The 15,653-nt window shown below is 37.5% G+C and overlaps 1 protein-coding gene across 1 annotated transcript; it reads right to left on the reverse strand.

Annotated features, from left to right (window-relative positions):
* Positions 1-473: 473 nt before the first annotated feature.
* LOC130641562 (ras-related protein Rab-5B-like) lies at positions 474-5,839 on the reverse strand. Its single transcript, XM_057448409.1, has 7 exons — positions 5,679-5,839; positions 5,518-5,601; positions 3,060-3,137; positions 2,877-2,950; positions 2,506-2,628; positions 1,911-2,004; positions 474-1,352 (listed from the first exon to the last, which is right to left on the reverse strand). Exons 1-7 carry the CDS (start codon positions 5,755-5,757, stop codon positions 1,237-1,239), a joined length of 648 nt encoding a protein of 215 aa, XP_057304392.1. The 5' UTR covers positions 5,758-5,839; the 3' UTR covers positions 474-1,236.
* Between the last annotated feature and the right edge of the window lie 9,814 nt (positions 5,840-15,653).

Here is a 15,653-nt window from a genome sequence, read left to right on the forward strand (position 1 = left end):
TCGGATGCAACCTGCCTCTTGTTCGTTGTACACAAAGTATAAATAGTTCAGCAGTTATCGTTATCAGGTTTAGTTTATCTTCTGCTGAAAATGTTCCCGTGTAGTTTCTCTTTGCGGTATATCAAGTGGTCGAGTTTAGTATCCGTCCGTCCGAATATTATAGGCGTAGAACAGCTCTGGGGACGAGGTTGTGTTCAAGTTGTTATCGACGTCGATTAGCAATCACAAAGTAGTTTAGTCAAAATAGTTTAGCCAGTCAGAGGGACTTTTTTTAAATGCGCAAGGAAACAAAAGGCTCTGGGAACGTAGTTTATGTCTAGTGTAATACCGCAAGTATGGGTCAATCCGTGCTATTTAAGCAAAATTAGGTATAGATATACAGTTTCAAACACTAAAATGGCTTGCCTACATAATATACGGAAACAAAAAACTAGATGAATAGAATTAATCGGGGATATTTATAACACGACACAAACGCAAATTAAGTGAATTTATTAATTTACACGACAGCCAACGAAATTATACAATTGCGTCGTTTTATTAAGGATTTCGATTAGAAAAATTTCTCGTACCCTCACAGGACTTAATATGTATGCCGAAATTCCTATTTCTTCTCTTAAAACACGACGAAAAACACTATATCTTAGCATCGAAGTTTGTTGCGTAAAAGAATAAAGAAGTTACTTTAAAATTTCAGGGTACGACAAATTTCTTGCATTATTCTAGAAGACCCAACACGATATAATGGACTATGAACAAATAAGAAGCACACACACGGACATATTTTTTCTTAGGCTAATATAAAACAACTTTTTTAGAAATTAATTATAACATAAAGAAAAGAAAAAATGAAGAAAAATCTTCATGAGACAAGCTCTGACCTTAATCTGACCTGGTGGCGAAACGAATCGTTACCTAGTTTGCATGGTGCAAATAAAAGTATACAAAATATGTAGTAGAATAAAAACAAAGGCGATGGAGGCATAATGTTAGCACAAATCATGGGTAGCCTCAATCCATCATAGATTTTTTTAACAGCACTGAATGCTGATAAAGGGAAAGGGCTCGTAATGTATATATAAAACGTAATATAAAAGCTACGTCAACCAAATATTTTTAAAAATATAGATTTTGCGCGAGAAAAAAGAAAAAGCAACCAAGGTGTCCACCAGGAAAACATAATGATATAAATGTACCAAATGTTTTTTTTTAAAAATGCTTAGTCATGGAATGAAATTATTTGCAGCAGCCTGTTTTTGGTTGGTCTGTATTTTCCGTGAGTTCAATTCCTCTTCCCCTCGGCGATGCACCTTGGCCAGATTGCGTATCCGTATTCTTTGGCAATTTTTTTGCTAAAATAACGGTGAAATTTTTGTTAAGCTTAAACATGACATGATTTTCTTTTGAACAATCTTTTTAACATAAAAACTCGAGGGGTGGAGCACTAGAAGTGTACGCTGAATGTCAATAAACCACTTTAGGAGAGACCCTTCTTTTGATGTTCAAATAATTTTGTAAAGCATCCATTTTGTGGAAAACAAAGTATTTTTTGAACTGATTTGGTATAACCTTTCACAGAAGCATATGTGACTGTTTGTGGCTTCAGCAATTGACGATACTTAAAGAGCACATTATTTGTCCTTCACGTTTATTGAAATGAGGAGGGAGGATGAGAATGAGCAAAATGTAAACGTTGGATTGACGTTTAGCGTACACTTTTCCTTTTTTCACACATCTGCTAATTATTTGAATGCTGTTCAAATATTCGCAATTTTGAACGAAGAAACCACACTATGAAGAGTTTATTTAAAGGATTTGCACCAGAAAAACTGTTGCTGTTTAAAAAAAATTGTGTTCTGTGAAACAACTCTCGGTTTCTCTGTGTGAAATGCATTAAAACGGGTACTCACCGATAGCTAGAAACAATTCGTTGACATTCATTGCTGTTTTCGCAGACGTTTCCATAAATAGAAGACCATTCTCCTCGGAATATGCTTGTGCTTCCTGTATGCAAAATGACAGTGCAAAGTACAGAATTTAATTTTATCAAGCACAGCTATAGTTCAATGCAACGTAATGTTTAGTTCGCATCGAAACAATGGACATGTTTTTCGATAGGTAGAAAAATTGAATAACAAGGAATATTCGCTTAAAATTTAGTGACACTTTTTTTAAAAACAAAAAGATAGTTCAAATGTTTACTTCCTCTGGATCTCGAGTTAGTAAAAGATCTATAGTTTATTACTAGCCATTTTAATCTACATGCTTTTCACCTACCAGAATGCGCGCACATGCAAAAAAATCCATTAATTTCTACTCATGGTCAAGTCATGTATGCAGCCAGTATTGGTTTCCAAGTTTAAAATTTCTTTGCACCGCCAAGATGCATATGTAAAGTAACATTTCTTTAACGAAAAATGCTCGCACCATGTTAATTAAACCAAAACTTTAAATCATTCCAAATAACAAAATAAATGTTGAAATAAAATAAATGAAGCAGCTTACGTCATATTCAACCATGCGTTTATTTCCCAAATCAGCTTTATTGCCCGATAAGGCTATTACGATGTTTGCACTTGCTTGTCGGTGAAGTTCTTTTACCCAGCTCTTTGCACGAGTGAAAGATTCCTAAACAAATCATTCAGGAAGAATTAGGAAAAGAAAAAATCTGGTCCAGGGATTTTGAAAAAAAAGAGGATAGGCACAGACAAAATGGATTAAAGGAGAATCGTCTAGAAATAGTCATCGGCGTAATATGTACATTATTCACACTATTTTTTGTGTGTACTAATTTTTGCGTTTTGCACAAAAATCCAAAAAAGTTATTAGGCATTCTTTCCTATTTATTGTAAAAAACTATTTCAGTTATAACTTACCGGGTTCGTTATATCGTATACAACAATAGCAGCTTGAGATCCTCTGTAATACATAGGTGCTAAACTATGATACCGTGCAAACGAAGGTTAAGGTTAACAACGAATACAAAAGAACAAATAGAAAATGTAAGTAAAGCAGTAAAAAAAAATAAAAATACAATTCATATCATACGAAAAGGATATTTTCTTGACCAGCTGTGTCCCATATTTCAAATTTGACAGTTGTATCATCAAAACATACCGTTTGTGTCAAAAATGCCGCTAAAAACAACGCATAGTAAAGTGATTTGGAAAATAACAACTATCATGAAACATTTTCTTAAAGAACCCCATTTATTTTTTAATATATACAAGTTCCTGATCTGAACATTTTAAGTTGAGCTTTTGAACAAAACATGAAACTTTTTTTAAGATGTTAACTTCATAGACCGAAACACTAATGCCATGGCGGTAGTATTAAAGTACTAGAACTAGAGTATTAATAAATACTAGTCGATAAAGCCAGTAGAAAAACCCACTTGTGCAGATTAAAAACAAAAAAAAGAAGCGTCATTAAAATTGTGATGGCGTCAGCAATGGCCCGTCAAAACCTAATATTTTTAGGTCCATAAAAAAATAATTTAGAACCTTCCTTTCACGTTGCCTCGATTATGTTGAGCTTAAAATGCTGATCAAGAAAATGTATATGATCATGCGCTTTTGATGAGCGGTTAATGGGATATAAGGGTTTAAAAATTTAGCTGACGTCAGCAATGGCCCATCATCATCATCATCATTATCGGCTTAACGTCCGTTTTCCATGCTAGCATGGGTTGGACGGGGTATATTAATGACCCTCTTCCAATCTGATCTAGACTGTGTTAGATCTAAACTCAACTTCCTCTCTATGAAGTCTGTCCTTATAACCTCCTGCCAAGTCTTTCTAGGTCTGCCTCTGGGCTTTGCCCCAGGAACTATCAAGTCTCTACACTTTCTTACCCAATTATCCTCCTCCATTCTTTCCAAGTGCCCCAGCCAATTCAATCATCTTATCTGGATAACATCTTTAATTCTACAGAGACTTAGCCTGCTTCTTAGCTCATCTGAACTCTTTCTGTCTCTCAGACTGGCATTACACATCCACCTAACCATCCTCATATCATTCCTTTCTAAACGGTCAAGATCTTCCTGCTTCACTGCCCATGTCCCACTACCGTACAACATAACACTTCTTACACAGGCCTCATACAACCTACCTTTTACCTCAATTGACAGGACTCTGCTAGTCAATAAAGGAAGTAACTCTCTAAACTTTTTCCAAGCAGAACCTATCTTGCAAGTAACACTTCTTCCAACACCCCCTTCACTGCCCAACATATCACCTAAGTAACAGAAGTTCTTAACTATCTCTAACGAGCCACTGTTATACATCATTAAAGCTGGAAATACTTCATTCTCTATAATCTCACCTTTGCAACGCTTGCATACAAACTGTATGCCAGCTCTTAACCTTCCACTAATACTACTGCACTTCTTATGTACCCAATGCTTGCAAGTCTGACAAAAAATTGAGTTACTACCAACCCCTTTCCTGCAAACTCCACAAGGCCACTTTCCAACTACAAGGTCACACTTGGCTGCAATGCTACTTATCATGACTTTAGACTTTGCTGTGTTTACCTTCAGCCCTTTCTCTTCTAGTCCTTTCTTCCACTTCTCAAACTTTTCAACTAATTCTTCCATCGACTCTGCTATGAGAACCAAATCATCTGCATACAATAACTCCCATGGGCAACCTGTTCTGAACTCCATCGACAGCGCTTCTAAGACTAGAATAAACAACAAAGGACTAAGTACAGAACCCTGATGTACACCAACATTTACACTAAATTCATCACTAAGTGAATCGTTAATCCTGACACGACTTCTAGCATTGCTGTACATAGACTGAACCATCGTAACTAGCCACTCATCCACACCTAATTTTCTCATAGCCCACCAAATAACTTTACGTGGCACTCTATCAAAAGCTTTCTCTAAATCTACAAAGGCAAAATAGAGATTCTTTCTCTTTCCTAAATACTTTTCCTGAAGCTGTCTGAGTAAAAATATTGCATCTGTAGTCTGTAATCAAAACCTAAAATTTTTTTTGAGAAATTTGTATACCTGTTGTCTTCATCATATAGATTTTGAAACGCTGATGAAGGATCATGTACTTTTGATAAACAGTTGCAGAGATATTAGGGTTTGAAGGTTTTTTGATGACGTCATTAACCCATCCATTCCGAAATGGATTTGGGGACCCAGATTTGGGAATATTACCCAAATTGGTCCTAGGTGGTCCCTAGTTACAACCTCATTTCCAAGTTATTTGCCCTCAAAGTTTTAGGTGCACTGTAATGGCTTCATTAATTTAATATACATTCCTTTGACCTTAATATATTTTTAACGTTGAAGTTTCGTAAATTACAAAACAATTTTATGGGCGGTGTTTTAAAGACTTTATCAAAGAAAATAGTGAAGAATATAATCCACTTAAATCCACCACAGACAGACACACAGAAGCACTGTATTATTATAGAGATTGTATAGTTTTTTTAACGATTTAAAAATGCCGACAATGTAAAGGAGATACCAGAGAATACACCTAACTGAGACATACCTCCTATTGTACTTTCTTGATATTCATGGAATTGTCCTTTCACAAATCTTAAAACTAAACTTGATTTTCCAACAGCAGATTCTCCTACGAAAACAAATACAAAAGCTGTAAATATCTTGAGCAAACATTAATGATCAAAAATTAATATACAAAAAACTAACCAAGCAAAACCAGTTTGAATGGTTGAATTTTTCCCTGTGGGGCACCATTGGGTCGTTGTGGCGTTCCCTGTCTTGACATGTTTTTTTATTATTACTTAGATTATGTACACTTATTAATAAAATGGATTAGCCACCTGAAAATAGAAACAGGGTTCGAATTAAATATTGAAAGTGATCTGCAAAAATTTAGATAACTTTTTCTCATTTTTTTGACACAAGAAGCTGATGTTGCAGGTTGAATATATACTTCCTAGGCTCTGTAATGCAATCCTGGGGTTATTTTTTCTTTTGTTTAGAATAATATCTAAATCTGTTTATATCTTTTTAATCACATTCAACATGATTAAATGGTTTGCTTCTGGTGGTAGGGTATAGTATGGCAGGTATCTTTTTCAAACATTTTTTATATGTATTTCACATCCTTGTGCTCAGACCTTAGCTAAGCAAATATTAAAAATATAGCAAAATATTTTGGTATATTTTACTAGCAGTATTTTTTTTCCTTTTTCTTAGCTATAAAACTTTAAAAATAAATTACTAGAAACAGCGAGTCAAATGCGTCAGCTAAGAAAAAACAACAATCATTTGATTGTTGTTTTTTCTAACTAATTTTCCATTGACAATTGCAAAAATAAAAAACTTACAAGAAAGCATCTTCTTTATCCCACTTTCTAAGTCAGACAATATTACCTATCCTAGTTCAACAGTTGTTTTCTTATCTTTTGACTTTTTTAGGTTACCTGTGCAGTCCTGAAGTCAATGGTATTACTTTTCCATTATAGTAGCTGTTCATTGTGTTAACAGGATCAAAATTATCAATTGTAGGACCGCCTTCACAAATACAGAGTAACAAGTGCAATCCTCCAATCATTTTTGACACAGAACATTTAAGAAGGGCTTATTCATCGTAGAGTAGAGAGGAACTCGCAACACTTTCGCTTCTTTTGTCAAAGCTTGCATGTTTGTTTGTATGGCCGGAGTCAACCATACAAAAGCCCCTTACAGTTCGACGAAGCTCTCATCATCATCGGAGTCGCTAAAGTAGCAGGTACTGTATCACTCAACCTCTTTGTATTTACACTCTTCCAGGTAGGTCTGCATGTAGTAGTTTGCACCCTGCCTGTAGATACTAGCTGGTTTAATTATGGCCTTGCATTCCCAACTATCCTGCGGTCCCTTCTTCTTGTGGAAGTTGGTTCTGACTTTACCATCCCACTCCTTCAGCTTAGTGCTGAGTTATCGCCCTTTTTTCACGCTAGCATTGGTGAAGCAGTGGCCCTCCAAAGACTCCACCTTAATCAGGATTTTCTCGTATTGATCTAGCCACTCCGGTATTCACACAGATCGAATGACATTGTGAGCGCGGAGCCTTCGCAGAAGCATGATACACCTTTGGAGCAGACCTTTTCAGGTGTCTTGAGCAGTAGCGGGGCTAGGTTGCCGTCTTGTTTCTTGTATCCAATTAAGAATCGCTCATCCTTGTCTTTGTTTGCTGGAATTGGGTCGCTCAGCACGAGGTTTTCAATGTTCACTTCTTCGATGTTTAGGGGAGTCGTGTTAGTGTAAAATTCCATTGACTTGATAGTTTTGTCTCCAAATTTCATCAACATTTTATTATGAAGGTACAACCTCAACTAGAGCCTTCTATGTTGTCTTGGCGCAAGAGCAGATACCGCCATTTGCCGTTGTAAGTGATGTACTCTTGGTAGCATGACCAGCAGAGCATTTTAGCGCGCACACAAAGCCGCCGTCCGCAGTTGCATCTGTCGTACGAGTCGAGCATCTTTTCACATTCGTCGCATTGTTCCTTCATTGTTCATTTGAGCCCTTACACGGCTCGAACATACTGCAGCACGGGGGATCCTCTTGAAGTGCCATGGCGCACATTTCCCGGGTCTTAAAATGGTCTGGAACAAGCTGCAGCAGCATGGGATCCTCTTGAACCACCATAGTCCACATTTCCCAAGTCTTGAAACGGTCCGGATCATCCACGAGTACCATGGGATACCTCCCAACTGCCTCATGTCCTGAGTCATGAAATGGTCTGTGACAACCCCGAGCTGCCAGGGATTCTTGTCAACCGCAATAATGCACATTTCTTGAGACAGGAGATGGCTCGGAAACCTTCGAGCAGCCATTTCCTCAACGAGCTTGGACATGATTTCTGGTGTCGCTCTCCGTTGTAGATCTGTAATAGTGTCGTCGGTTTTGATAATGAGAGATAGAATCTTAGTTTTCTGATAGCATTCTTGAGATAGTCCATCTTTATTATAAGTACATTTCAACTTCAATTAGCGCGGTCGAGATACTCAACCGCGATTCGCTCGATATCAGCATTATTAGGGGATTCCCCCACTTGCGCGATTGCACATGCGCTAGATTTATCGGTTTCGGATGTTGTTGGGGAGATTTTCGGATGCTGTTGGATTTATCGATATGTCACAGGGTTTTGAGGAGGGGGTAAAGGTCCCAAATCTACTTAAATTCACTCCCCTATACTACTGAAGTAGTGTTATGTCGCTTTCATAAAATTCATATATTTAACAATAATTTGCACAATTTTACCACCAGATTAGTGTTAATGAAGAGAATAAAACGTGTTAATTTCTTTAAAAAAGGCGCAAATAATTAAAACTTTTCAACGAAATCGACAACGCAATGTTAACTGACTTAACTTTGACCGTGCATGTATCCATAACAAAGAAACTGCACTGAGGAAAGAATAAAACTAATTACCCATAACTTTTGTATAAGAATTGTTAAATTAAACGAAATAAATGTAAAACCATGAAAATAGATTATATATCACATTTCCTGTTTCCATAGCATGAATTTTTTCTTGTGCACAAACATACAGAATACAGCAATATTATAGAGATGCAATAATATGGGTGTCTCTCTATTGATATATTTTTAATAAAAATGAATCCAGAAGTGCTCATACAATAAAAATAACAAAAAATATCAGAATTTATCATTTGCACAACATAGGGAAGGTGTGCTGACAACCGTGACAAAAATTTTAACTTTAGCATATCTGACTTATTCTGGAATAGATGACTTGTTAATGTTTATCATCATCATCATAAAGTTTGTGGGTTTTTGCACATGTGGAAGCAGTTCTGTAGGCAGAAAATATAAACAACAGACCACAATAATCAAATAAATCCATCCAGAAAAGAAATATTTACTTATTTTTTTAAGACGAATTAGAAGAATATAGTTAAAATTTAATTCGAGTTGCGATGGATCGTGAATAACATTAAAAATATTAAACAATAGATATTAAACAACAGTATATTCTTGTGTCTTTTTTTTTTACTTTTAAAAATTCTTTTGCATCTTGTAATATATTTTTACTGGAAATTGGATTTAGAAATAAGGCGACAATAAGTTGTTCTACGGGCGAAGTCGATAGTAGCTTACGGTCGGCGAAATAAAAATAACTTTATCGAGAATGTATGGTCGGAACAACAAAAAATTTTTTAAAAAATAACAACGGAAGAGGGTGTTACAACAACCTTTTTTTCTATGTATTTTCGCATAATGCATGCGTTTTATATTTTTTAGTTGCAGAGGAAAAATAATAATTTGTCTCACTAAAAAAATAGAACTAGCACTCAAGGTGAAAAGATAACAACATATTACATACGCATTGTCTGTAACAGCGATGTACAGAACATTATTTTCTAATTTTTACAGAATTTTTTTATCCTTCATATCTTAGCAATCACAGTGTGCATGATAAAATAAATTGCAGCAATTGGGAGGAGATAGTTGCATGTGTCTTATTAAATTCATTTTTAATTGTATTTTTCATATTTTCAATGATGCTTGAAGATAGCGAAGATAAAAAAGAAAATTATCACCTATACATTTAATTTTACATTTTTCAATATTTTAACAGAAATTAATAATGAAGTCATGGGCACTAGGTTGTGAAATACATGTCAATAACACTTAAAAATGATGCCTGCTCTATTACCAGAAGCAAATCATTTCAATGTGCTCAATGTGATTGCAAAGATATAAATAGATTAGAATTACATTCATCACAAAAGAAAAAATTATCTCAAGAATTGTGTTTTAGAGCAAGCATAATTTTAAACTTATATAATAATCATAACGAAGGAGGGTGTTACGACAATAATATTTTTTTCAGGAGATGGAATAAAAAATGTTTTTAAATTTTTTTTTCTTAAAAACTTTTTGCCTAATATTATTTTTTTGTTTTCGTGAAAATTAGAACAACTAGTTAGGTTGGATTCGTCTAAACAAGAAAGAACCTTACCACGACGAAAATATTTTTGATTTAATAAAACAACAAAATAATAATTATTTATATTCAATGGTGTTATTCTCTCATGACATTAATTAAGTGTTAATATAATGTTTAAAGATGTATCATGACAGTGATGATGTGGATCACAAAAATCACGATGCATTGTGAAAGTCGACCCCACGATGGATCGCGACTTTCACAATGCTAAAAAAATTTACTTTAAATTTTACTTTAAAAATTTACTTTAAAAATTTACTTTAAATTTATGTTGGGTGTCCTGATTCCAGTACTGTATGTCAAGCGGAAAGTGGTCTATAAAAGTGAAGATTTTGGATGCAGCTATATATCAGTCAGGGAAAACAGCAAATTAGGTTATGTAACCTAATTAAGCCATGCTGATAGCCTTATTGGGATATGAAACATATTTTTAAATTTTGCCAAAAAAATATGCACATTCACATCATATTACTTGTTGTTTTGATTCTTACTAATGTTGCGTCTAACTGATCAAAATTTTAACAATGCACAAAGAGAGTGTAATAAAGATGCGGATAACACGTTAATGGTGATTTTTTTGCTTTTAAAAAATTTTCATAGCTTAATTAGGATAGCATAGCCAAGTTAGGTTAGGAATTCCTCTCCTAATTTGGTGAATAGCCTAATTTGCTGTTTTCCCTGACTGTATTCAGCGATTCGGTCCAGCTTTGTTGCCATAGTGATGATTGACATTTGGCTTAATTGACAAATCGCATTTGTGCTACATACGCCATTTTTAAATTTTCAATGGGTGAAAACAAACCTATTTCGTAGGGGGGAAGAATGGTAAAAAATGTGGAAATGGAAGAATAATTAACTAACGAAAGGTAATCACAATAAAAATCTGTCTGGAAATGATGCTTAGCTATCTGGATTTTGCTCCAAAAAATTATCTTTGCTTTCTAACATTGTTCTTAAAACTCCAAAACCTGCCTAGCTCTGCACTCTCTTCACCTAAAATACGGGAACTTTTCACCTCCAAAGAAGAAATTGTTATGACGGCAAACCGAATCGCAGAATATAATGGTTCTAGCAGTAAAATTTAAGTCAGTTGAGAATACTGTGTTAGAGATATCACTCACTTAATACAGGTGATTTCACATATTTGATACTTTGCTACTAGAGTTACCTAGCTATAGCTACCTGGATAAGGTTTGTATTGTATTAACTCCATGTGCCAAATTATTTCCCCAGGCTAGCTACAGCTATATCAAACTGCCTTTTAACAATAATATAAATTAAATACAGATATCTGAATCGAGTAGGAGGTTTAAATATTATCTAGTAAGCTACATATCGAAACAAAAATGACCAGAGAAACAGGGTTAGCACTGTAACAGGAGCTGCAAGCCCTCCTGAACACCAACCTCCTGACAGATTCCTTGATCAAAATAAGCAAGTTTTCCGTAACCAAACCTGCGCATGCGCGTGACGTAGGTATAATTTACTTATATGCCAACTGACTAAGGCACAATTTTTTTATATTATAACATTCAAATGTTATCTATATTATTATGGGGATAACATTTGCATAAAAAGTAAAAAGGGAATTTTTAAAAGAATTTTTCCTTTAATGTGGCGTCCAAAGTATGTTTTTAAAGCATATGACAAAAACCGCAAATATAAAAGAAACTATGGAAAGGGTTAGGATATAGTCACCATTTTGTAAACAAATATGGTAGCTAAAACAGCGGCTGCGTAGAGTTCCCGGAATTTCACACCAGAAAAACGCGTATTATTTCTCGTGCTCTGAAATATGCCTGTGCTTTGATCCCACTTAAGTTTTCGTCAATTAACTATAATTTATTTGTTTGATTTTTTTTGATGTCCCGCCCATTGGGGTCCGTGAGATTCGTCGGACCTAGCGTATTCTCAGCTTCTCATTACACTTTTATCTTTTTCTTTCTCTGTGACGGGCATTGTATCATGAAGTGTCTCTTTTTTTTGTGGGACACATTATTTGTGTTGTGTGTTGTTGTTATTCACACATTTGTGTGTGACAAAATATTGAATAGCTAGATTTATACCTGCTTGTGTTCTTAGCTTCAAAGTACAGTATTTATTTTTTATTGATCAGCTTTTGCTCGTTAATTTTTGACCTCTCTCCCGAGGAGCTAGAGTAGTACACCCTTATAACCAGGTTTTTGGTTTTCTACGGTCAAAACCCTATTAAAAAACGCTGCTTTTAGACCCCTAAAAAAATCTGTGACGTCACAGATTTTATCATACCTACCTCAAATGAGTAAACACGCCACGTGACATCATCAAAAATGACGGCACTCGACAAAACTGCTGACATCAACAAACGCGCATGCGCAAATCTGTTTGATTAGAAAGGGAAATTCCTTACTCAAATTGCGACCGTTGTTAGTTGAAGTCCAAAATCAGTATATAATAAAGAGAAATGAGTTGGTTCAAGAATGCAATCACCAAGCTATACAGCGCTGTCGCAGCGCCAGTAGCAGCAACTTGCAATGCTCTTGCGGATCGACTACAGAGCGTGCGAGACACTGTCTGGCATTATTATAACAAGGCGAGGGAGCAAATTGCTGGAAGGACGACGCTGCACGACGAAATCGAAACCGAAGCGCGAGAGGACTTTTACGGTGCTGGAGACATACAAGACGAATACAGCGGAGTCGAAGACATCAAGCACATGTTCTCACAAGAGAAAAACCGATCTGAAGGCGTCGAAGACATTCAGCATATTTTTGACGAAAATGACACACAGATGTTGGAAGACGGAAATCGCGTCAAGACATGGCGGTTCAACAAGAACCTTAATCAGCCACTGGCGGAGGCCATCATGCGAAAATCAGGGGCACTGCGCTAGCACACATCTACCACTCCTTGACATGCTCTGGAGGTACTTGAACATCCTCTAGGATCAGCACGAGCTCCTCTGCCACAAAACTACGTTCGGGCCCACCTGCAAGATAGTACAACAGACGGCTACCCGTCTCAGCAAGAGCACGATCGAGTCTATATGTCTTTTTACTCCAAAAAGCGTCAGTAGCACGTCTTTTCGCATCACCATGCTCTTCTCCCGGTTGTAGCAGGTACAAGTAAAGACCGTCCTCAGGTAGAGGCTTTTCCTCGGGATATTCTTCGCCTTTCGCAAGCGGTACTTCATCTAGCTTGATTGCCTTGTTGCGTTTCATACCGATCATGGCAGTCTTGGTATTGTTCATGCTTTTCACGATAGTGTAAAGGTTTTTCACCCAGATGCTACTAGTCTTGTCAGTGACCAACTCTTGTGCATCCTGGGACTTGAACAGTCTCTCAGCGAGCACCTTGTTATAGGACTCGACAAAGGCCGTGAAAGTATGGTGGTACTTGGTAGTTGCGCGCTTGAGTTCGACGCCCTTGCCCTCTAGCAGCTTCGTCACATCTGACTTGAACTTACTACCGTTTTCGCACTGGAAGATCTTCGGATGGCGTAAAGGTCCTTTGCCTTTCGCGTAAATGTCCTTGATCATGTCAGCGACTTCGCTGGCTTTCTTCGTTCTCAATGGTCTAGCTACCTTGTAGCGCGAGGCTACATCGATCCCTGTGAGGATATATTTGTACACGTTGCTGTAGACTTTGTCATGAGGCATGTAGGGCAAGTCAAATTGGTGCATTTCATTAGGTTTTTTAATGGTAAAATGCGGGTAATCAATCTTTTTAGGTCCTCGAATATGTCTAAGCCATAAGAGTTGCCTAGACAGCCAGTGTACGACTTTCTTTTTAGGTAGTCCACTCTGCTCAGCGAGTAATTTAACAGCCTTGCGACCAGTCCAGAGATTTTCAGGGGTATAGTAAATGCTGCTCAATTTTTCTACCTCCTTCTCTGTGGGAATATGTGCTTTCGACATGTTTATTACATATCGAAAACATTTTACATATACTATCATGGGCCTTATCCTTGAGAGCGAGCTCTTTAATGCTTGAAAACCACCCGTTTTCCTGATAGATTGCCTGCGGCCGTGCTCCTGCGGAGCCGCCAGGCGATGTCAGCGGAAGGGCTTCGCCCGTCTCAGCATGAGCAAGGGAAAACCTCTTCGAAAACCAATGTTCTGAATGCTTCAGCGGCTTCCAGTCTTGATGACCGAAGGCCGAGAGGGGAACACAGTTCCAGTTGGTACAAACCAGGCTCTGAAATGTACACAGTTCTACCGTCGTGGTATGGGAGTGAGTTATCACAGGATTCCTGTTGCAACCCGCACACAGCTTTAAGGCTAATTTATAACCCTGTTTTACTTGCTCATATAACCGCAAGAGCACGGCCGCTAGGCGAACTTGTACGCTGCAAAACCAAGGAGGGCTAGGGATCCTACGATAAACGTCAGCTCGCCGTCTTGTTGTTGCTTGGAAGGTGTGTAAAAATCGGATAGTTTTGGAGCTTTTTCGATCGTTGCGATATAGTACGCCCTCATACCTTCATCGAGTTCCTTCAAGCTCGCTCCAGCTTGCCTTTTCAGCTCTCGTTGATTATTAAACCAATCAATTTTTGCCTGCCGATTTCTTACCTACTGTTGCTGAGCTGCTTGAGGTTGTTCAATTGCTTTATCATGCCGTTTCCGTTCCTCATCGCCATGGCCTGACAGCTTACTGAACAGGAAATTTGATCCGCTAAAGGCTAGTGCATTAATCGCAGCACCAGCCACAAGAACACCGATAGTTGCCATTTATTTTCAGTATTCCACAGAGTGAAATCTACCATCTAAGATGTTCAGCTGAGCGTCCTGAAGTAGGAAAACGTAGCATTTAATATTCCCGGTTGTTCCGTCTGCCTTCTTTATCATATGCAACGTTATACCGTCTGATAATCGCTGTAATTGCCTTCCGGAACCGTGTAAATTATGATCAGGTGATGTAGTCGCTAATATTTTGCACCTCGTTACCAATCAAAGTGATACGAAGATTTTGCACCAAGGATTTACCTATATTGCTGACGATAGTGCGCTTCGTGTTTGTTCCCGTAAGTTCCAGATCAAAAAGTAGTTTGATACTGCCTGGAAAAATTACATCGTTCTGCCCCATGTTGGGGATGTCAACATACAAGTCCTCGTTCTGATTAATCGTACTAGGTACATGACTTAATTTTACACGCTGCTTCTTCCCTTTCATAGCCATCATTGTTTTAATCCCCGCGTAGGGATCGAGCTTATTTCCGAATATGTTACTCATGCTTCATTATTAGCTGATTTTCGTTTCAAATAAATGCCGGTTAATCCAATATACGAAGGAGACTTTACACCAGAGGAAAACATTCCAGACGAGGATGGATCTTTCAGTAGGCCTGATGCCAGTTCCACGCTAACGCCAGAGCCAGAGCAGGGTCAATCGCCTAGCGTCTCAGCACGAGACACCACGACAAGGCAGAGGGAACAGCTACTAAAATCAAAGGTCGACGATCTTTACGAACACCTTTGTGAGGAGCTGGGGCAGCCAATCGCGAGATATTACAACGAATTTGAGGCACGAGGAAACCAGCTTCTTTTCGATGGCATAGAGATCACGAAAAGGCATGGTGAATTAAGGACCGTTGCCGAGATACGGAGGAGGTTAGGTACAAATCGCTTGCGAGCCATGGGGTTTACCGACTATACTACACCAAACAAAGGCAGTAAAGCAATGGCTCAGAAACTCCTTAACGAGATTGTTCACGTTGA

Source organism: Hydractinia symbiolongicarpus, chromosome 4 (assembly GCF_029227915.1).
Source record: "Hydractinia symbiolongicarpus strain clone_291-10 chromosome 4, HSymV2.1, whole genome shotgun sequence".
Lineage (NCBI taxonomy): Eukaryota > Metazoa > Cnidaria > Hydrozoa > Anthoathecata > Hydractiniidae > Hydractinia > Hydractinia symbiolongicarpus.

Coding starts and splice junctions, on each gene's coding strand:
- LOC130641562 (XM_057448409.1), bottom strand. CDS start 5,757: ATGTCAAGACAGGGAACGCCACAACGACCCAATGGTGCCCCACAGGGA. Junction 3,138..5,517: donor TCAAGAAAGTACAATAGGAG/GTATGTCTCAGT, acceptor CGTTGTTTTTAG/CGGCATTTTTGACACAAACG. Junction 2,005..2,505: donor AACGCATGGTTGAATATGAC/GTAAGCTGCTTC, acceptor TTTTGCATACAG/GAAGCACAAGCATATTCCGA.